This window comes from Diadema antillarum, unplaced genomic scaffold, assembly GCF_040938485.1.
Source record: "Diadema antillarum isolate AM-2024a unplaced genomic scaffold, OU_Dant_1.0 seq00001206_RagTag, whole genome shotgun sequence".
In the NCBI taxonomy this organism is placed as follows: Eukaryota; Metazoa; Echinodermata; class Echinoidea; order Diadematoida; family Diadematidae; genus Diadema; species Diadema antillarum.
Window position 1 is genome coordinate 265,399 of NW_027271999.1, and position 8,052 is coordinate 273,450.

General features: G+C 37.7%; 1 protein-coding gene across 1 annotated transcript; it reads right to left on the reverse strand.

Moving 5' to 3' along the window:
* Positions 1-2,582: 2,582 nt before the first annotated feature.
* LOC139744729 (toll-like receptor 10) lies at positions 2,583-5,204 on the reverse strand. The gene is made up of 2 exons (XM_071655152.1): positions 4,457-5,204; positions 2,583-3,229 (listed from the first exon to the last, which is right to left on the reverse strand). The coding sequence occupies exons 1-2, from the start codon at positions 5,202-5,204 to the stop codon at positions 2,583-2,585; spliced, it is 1,395 nt and encodes a 464-aa protein (XP_071511253.1).
* Between the last annotated feature and the right edge of the window lie 2,848 nt (positions 5,205-8,052).

The window sequence follows — 8,052 nt, forward strand, 5'->3', positions numbered from 1 at the left end:
CTCGTGTTCCTAATAAGTGCATTCAATATAGAATAAGTCTTGCTTTTATTTACTCGTGGGTTGAGTGAACAGATGTGTGTCTTTCACTTAGCTGCTGAAATGTTTACTTTATGATGGTAAAATGGCAATTAACGCGGACGCTATACAGGTACATCATGCACTGTATATAAATACAAAGCAGCATAATAGCGTGGAGGTTAACTGACACCTTCGAGAAAAGCAATCTCGACTGCATTGAACGCTGATATTGTTTGTTGCTCATTGTAATCTTAGTGTGATTTCTCAGTTTGTTTTTTTAAAGTGATGCATTATGTGATTAGATTTGGGGCAATCTCCTTTCTTTGTGTGTGTATGCGGAGCTTCCAGAGTATATTGTCCCAGTGTTGCTTCGATGTTTTGACCTCCTATTATTTCAATTTTCTCGCAATGGAAAAAAAAAGAAACATAACAAAATAAATCAAAACGACAATATATAAACACAGAACAACACGGAACTTTTGAACATAATCATAATAATACACCAATAAGCCACTCTTGGTTGTATATATCTGCGTGCTTGTTTTATAAGAACCTTTCGCCCCTCCCCACATCATCATTACTCCATTACCCACTTTTTCAAAAGTCTATTTTCTTTTGATTGCATGAAGTAGTTATTTATCACTTTAAAATGAATAATTGAAACTCCCTAAAAACTCATAGGGAAAAACGCAAAGATTTGAATAGAAAAGACAAAATTCACATTTGGAAATTGAACGATTATGCGTAAATTATAATCGATGGAAAGGAAATAGAGCTCCCGTAAAAAAAAAATCCAAAAGAAAAACAAAACTATCGCTCAGATTCTGAATTTCTGCCTGCGTGAGCTATGTAAATTCAAATGCATATTCATGAATATAAATGAGAAAAGCATGAAATTGGCCGGAAATCATATGTTATAACAGTGATTGTTTGTTTATTTGTTTGTTGTTGCTGTTGTTGTTGTTGTCTCTCTCTCTCTCCTTTTTTTTTTTTTTGGGGGGGGGGGGGGCCTTCATGTGGAATGGTTAACGTTTGTCAGTGCCCATAACCTGTATTGTGTATGTTCTGAGTTTAGGCGTCTCTCAAATGTAGCTATTAAGGAATTTTAGAAAGAAACTAACAAGATGGTGAGATTTTAGAATTATTACAATAATGATAATAATCATTACTACCACGCTTACAAGTTTCTAAGCCCCTTACATAACATGTTGCTTCAATATCATACCAAAACACATATAATTATATATATGATCTTACTTTACTCAACAACCAAAAAAAAAAACTCACTTGAATTTTGAACAAATGGTCAATTTTATATCAAAAGAATCGATATCTGATAAAACAAAAAGAAACGTGAATTTGCAGATTTTTCTCTAGACCTTTTACTTTTAACCTTTAACACCGTGACCACATCTTTTTGAAAACCTTGCTCGTAATACATACACTATGTTTCATAAGAATGATCTTTAGGCATTACAAAGATAACATGGAACATGTAACATTTTATTATTAGACTTTGAACTAATACCGCAGCAAGTGCGTCCACAAGTTGATGGTCAGATCAGTTTAATTCACTTCAGTTTTCATTTTCCATATAACAAGGAGTAAAACAAAATATAATATAATATCAAGAATGAGTCAAATAATCACATTGTTTGTCGTAGACTTGTCTACTCACATCATATGTCATGTTTCTTTAAGATACATCAAATGACTTCCACAATTACGATAGACGGAAAACATTTTCCTTTAAATAAACACACACACACACACAAACACACACAGAAATACACACACAGAAATACACACAATAGATATGGATGACTAGGTGATGAGGGACATTGTGCAATAGTAGGCATTTAACACTTCTGTCTAGGCCATGCTGAGTAAAACTTGCACCAGCTCTGTTGCTTCACTGTAAATACTATACATGTACTCTGTAAATTCTTCAAATAATGGCCCAATCAAATAATGAAAAACATACCTTAATCCATCAAACGGGAGAACCTCCCTCAAAAGAAAAACAACAACAACAACAACACACCAATAAACAAAAAAATGACATGACGGATAATCATGATAACAATTTACACCTTAACTTCAATTTACAATGCTGTCATGCTTAAATATTCTTTGATTGGACAAATTCATATTTTTTGTCTTCACCAAAAATGACCAGCCATGGCCATGAGTCCTTTCTAGATCAGGTATTTAATTGTAACTACCGTATCAATGTGAGGTACCCATTTTTACATCTAGTTTAAAGGGGACATTGAAACTGTCTTGTCTTAGGAGGTATAACACTCCGCAGGACTCGGACACAGAAAATTCGCTTTAAAGTCAAGAGTCTTATACACTACCCTACAGCGCCAATTCAGATAAGGGGAAGAGAGAGAGAGAGAAAAAAAAAATGAAATAAACCTCAACGAGAAACGTATTCCTGATAATGACAAGACAGGAAGTGAAAGGGCCAGATCGTACAGACTATAAGTACAGTCAACTCCCCGTACGTCAACGGCGCATGTTTCAACTAACCGGCTTCGATGAAAAATTAATATCATCCACTATGGAGGAACCAGCGGATTACAATATCTGTTGACGTTCATGTATTTTCCTAGTTTTTCCCAGAAGTAGGCTTGCCCTTGAAGGTCTTGCGGCCACATGAGATAAGCCCGGTTATCACTGAGGAAAAGACGGACCAGAAATGGCAGGTCGGCGTTCGGTATTTCTTCCAGAAACACAAGCACAATCTTTTCTATCTGCACTTCATTAACATGATCCAGGGCGATTCGGAATTTAAGAAGGAACATGTGATCCCTGAGAGCATTTGCGCTGATAAGAAAGACCACCTTAAAGCTGTTTTCCACAAGACGGTTAACGGAATCAAGGTAGTACATCCCAAGCCGAAGGGCCTCATCTCCAATGGCAAGTCGGCCATATTCAGGCAGATTCTCCTCAAGACCACGTCGAAAGATCTCATTTGTCCACTCTTCGTCCTCATCGTGGAAGATGACTTGAATAGCATAATCAAAATCCTCTCGTTGCTCTCGTGGAACGATTTCCCGGTAACCAATAAAGTGGATCTTGCACAGAAAAAGTCCGTAACTTATTTTCCAGCGATTGTAGTAGATCAGGATGATAGCAAGCGTAGCACACAAAGCACTGGCTACCACTGAAAAGTAGAGTACAAACTGTGGACCACACTCTCTACCTGGATCAAAATCCATCAATTGACTTCCTTTAGCCGATTTAAGTGAGCCAGTGTAAGCACACTTCGTTTCTTCACGAGATTCAAGAGAGATGGATCTCTCAGAAACCCACTCAGGTAACCACTGAAGAGAACAGTTGCAAGCCAATTGGTTTTGCTCCAAATCTAGTACCAAGAGGGTGTGTAGTATAGGCTCGAAGGTCGCAATGTCTAGCATGACCAATCTATTAAATGAAAGATCTAATTCGGTTAGATTTTCAATATTTCGAAACAGATCGTTTCTCAAGAAAACTATATTGTTGTGAGCTAATGACAATTCTCGCAGTTGAACTGTATCGTTTAGGAATTTTTCGGGAAGGGACAATATCCCATTTCCTATAAGGCTGACAATCTCCACACTAAAAAGACCTTCAAGCAGGAAAGGTTTAACATTTACCTGGCTATAGTCTAGAGATAACTTTTGCAAACTGGACAGGTTTCGAAAAAGAGCACCGAATACAAATCTCATGTCAGTACCACCAAGATTTAATTCACGTAAATCATGCAGCCCGTAAAAGGAAGATATACCTTTATTCAAGTCCCACAGATTAGGAGAGTATATTTCAGTATCTTTAAAATTTATTGTTTGGAGAAGGGGAGTATTTGTCTGAAATGTATCGGGGAAGAGCATTGTTGGAGGGATTTCCTTTGTATCCTGAAAGTTTAAGACTTTCAAGGACGACACGTTAAAATGAAGTGCTTCCGTTATTCTGCACCTAACCAGGATCAGAGTGTTCACCGACTCCAGATCCGAAAACAGAACGTTCGCTACTGCGTTCAAATTGTTGTCAGATAAGTCTAAAACCTCCAAAATCTTCAGCCCGTTGAATGCATGATCCCCTGCTTGCATCAAATTATTTCCGCTAAGATCAAGTGAAGTGAGATTTGCACTCCACAAACAATTGTCCATATTTATCAAAGATATCCCGTTATCCCTTAAAGACAGCACTCGCAGCGACGACATACCAGAGAAGTGGATAGGACCAATCGCTTTCAGTTGATTGCTGTTAAGTTGCAGTTCAAACACGCCCGTCAAATTTTCGAACCCTTTTGGAATGAGCTGTTGAAGAATATTATGGGAGAGATCAAGCTTATGAAGTTGTTTTCCCTGTAATGCACTAAATTGTCCATGACGTATGGAAGCGAGGTTAATAAATTTGATGGATAGCGATGTTATTGTTGACGACGAACCTACACCCTCGAAGAGGTGGCGTAACTCTATCTCTGGTAACATTACCAGGTCCATGATAAGGTTTCGGACTTTGAGGGATGAGATTGTGGCGGAGCTAACGAGTGTGATTGGGTTGGCGGTCAGATCGAGGGTATCTACGATGCAATCTATCACAAAAGACTGTTCCGAGAGTTCCTCGAGACAATTATACCCAAGTGACACGTAGTGAAATGATACGTTGTGGCATTCCGTCCAGTTGACTTCCTCAACATAGTCGAAGTCTAAGCTCAATATTGAAGGTGAAGTCATCACCCTGAAGAGATCATCAGAGAAGTATGAAATGTTCAACGTTTCTAGCCCAATATATTTTAGGTTAGTGCTGACAAACATGTCCCATCGAGGTACCGGAAGAAGGAAGTTTTGTGAAAGATCCAGACTCTGCAGAAATGGTAGGCTCAAGAACGTTCCGCTTTCTATGATAGAAATATTATTGTCAATCATGGCCAGAACTCTTAGGTGTTTGTAGACGAGGAATGACGAATTGTACAAGGTGGTGATCTTGTTGTTAGACAAATCGAGAAGCTCAGTGTTACCGGGTAGGTTCTTAGGCACCGAAAATAGATCCAAGTTGTTGCAGTGCGCTTCACGTTTTACCAGATCGATGCGACAGGTTGAATTCCCCACGGCCACTCTCCTCATTAGAGACAGGGCAATGAGAACATGTAATATAGCGAATAGGACGAAAGACGCGCTGTCCTTACAATGCATGTCTGCCGATGCCAGCTAGCTGCTGTCTCCGTATTCTGTGAAAGAAAAAACGGCATGGAATGAATTTCAGCACGATTTCCTACCTTCATCGAATCACTCTTTAATAAGATTTTTAATGGTACAGATTTTAGAGATGACTAGAAGAGGTTGCAAAGTGGAGTTAAGTGAAAGATAATGCCATGAATTGCTCATTACGCAGCAAATTCCCCCTTTCAGGACAATACCACGGAAATTGACAATAAGTAAGTCGGATTCTATCATAGGTTTTCATATGCGTTGATTGAAACACAAACGCACACGCACACACACACACATTTTTGGTGTCGAAAATAAAGTAATACACACATGCACGCATGGGCGCGCGCACACACACACACACACACACACATGATATACATATATACACAGGTGTTAGGTGGTACCGACACAACATTTTTTCGTACTCGAAGGTGTAAAACCCATACAAAGTAAAAATGTACGAACGAAGGAGATTTCATCCAGGACGAGGCTTGCAAATCGAACTTTTTATTTTCGAGCTTTCGGCCTTTCGCCGTGTTCATTTTTGTGCCCGACAAACAGTCGTCGCCCGGGCGACAACACCTCGTATCTACAAAATGTGAAATGTTCAGGGGAGCATATATCTATATATATATATATATATATATATATATATATATATATATATGGCAGCCAAAGCACGATATCAAATGGGAGAGCCTTTCCCTTGACATGCCGCGGTGGCTTGTCAAGACAGTTAGGATTTGGACAGGACATCACTTAACTGACTACCTGACCATCCATTTTAAAAAAAAGATCATTTTCACCAAAATTTCAGATACGAGGTCTTGTTGCCCCAGCGACGCAATAAAATTAGAATAAAATGCATAGTAGGTTACACTATAAATGCAAATACGTGTATGTGTGATTTCAATCAGACGGAATAAGACAGAGTATTTGGTGACGAAAATTCTTATGGTAAATATCAAAACTATGAGTGTATCTTACGTGTCTGTGCTTGGCTTTGGTGTCTTTTGTCTGCATGAATTGTGTTATGTGGTTTATAGTGTGTTAAGTGGGTATGTTGGTTTTGACATTGGTGCTCTGTTGATGTGTGTATTGTAAGTAGCTTGACTGAACTTTAGTGGTGGATTGTTAAGGAATAATTTACCATTTGCAGATGAAACAAAAACCCAGCATTAGTGCTTCAAAATAGTTCTTGAATGTGAGTTAGGGATAGAAACAACCAATGTAAAGATTAAATCGGTATAATCGATGTTAAGTATTGTAAAATATACAAAATGTAAACAATAGTTATGATAAAAATGTTTCCAGACAAATCCGTCTAGAGTTATGGTTTAATGAGAAAAATAGTGACATCTCCTTATGTTTGTGGTTGAACTGCCAAAAAAAAAAAAAAAAAAAAAAAAAAAAATATATATATATATATATATAGTCGGCTGTGATGGCAGGATGTTTTGTAATACAACTGACCTACACAATATATGTATCAAAAGTGATATTTTGAACATTTTAATGCTCCTAAAGGTAAACAGGACCTATAATGTGTGTGTATGTGTGTGTGTGTGTCCATGCACCATGCAATCTTCGGTAGATTTGAAGAAGAACTTGCCAAATGGAACACATGATGGAGCACATTAATATGCTTCACCTAAAGGCTCCACAACCCCGGATTCCAGTACCCACCCTCTAACTGAGGAAGATGCTACCGTTGTATCATTTTCGCCTAAGCGTTCTACCATTTTTGCTTTTGCTCTCCAAAGTGAGGTGATGTGTTGACCATGCCAAATACAATGTACTTACAGTTTTTACAACATTTAGAATTACATGAGAGCTATTTTTCCTTCATTCTTTTTGTCGTTATGGTTGAATTGTATGCTATTCTGGCTGCCTTCAAGTAATATGATTTACGAGGGATTAAAGTTTAATGCATTTCAAAGCACGTTAGATAAATCAATTGCTAGTATGATTTTACACTCTACTGATTCCAAGATATTTAAGTTTATCCGCTTTTATGACGATAAATACTAGCATGTTCTTAAATTGTGCATGGTTATCTGTTCACCTGTTGAGTGTTGACTCAGCGCATGATGCTTTGTTTTACGCTTTTCAGCAGTTTTACGCTTCAACTTCAGCAGTTTTACGCTTCAACAGTATAAAATACTGGTAGTTAATTTACAAAAGAAAAGAGTTTCCGATAAGACCGGTGTGGTTTTACTATGGCGAATGTACGTTTCAATCTTTAGGGGGAAGGGGAATTCTAAAGGTTTGAGTATTTCATTTGCTTCATATACAACGACTTTTTTTAATTTGCTTTCTCTATGACGATAAAATGGTTTCGTGTTGCATTCATCAATGATAATTTCCCCCTGAATTTTTATAGAGTAATTGATAAAGTTGTATAATATAAAAGTTATTGCCCCCTTCTAAAGGTAAAGATTAATTTTTTTTTTTTGGTTAATAGGCCGTTGATGTCTGTTGTCTGTGAGACAAAATGGACGAATAAATATGAACTTGAACTTGAACTTGAAGTGGATGTTACGTTTATAAACACATTTCATTTAAAGCATGGTTAAGTTCATGCGATTTTCCTTTCAAATGTGTTAAGAAGCCAGTCTGGAACGCAGAAACAGGTGCAGAATTCACGATTGCTGAAACCTCACGAACGCAATTGTTTTTGCGATCTCAATCATGATTCTCGGATGTAATTATGGTATGTGCGAATTTCTTTTTTCTTACTCGTTAAATGAGAAGCAGGCAAGTTGTAGCTTTTCCTGGGCAGTGTCAACTGGTTGAAACCAATTGTTAATGAAGATGCCTCAATAGGCGT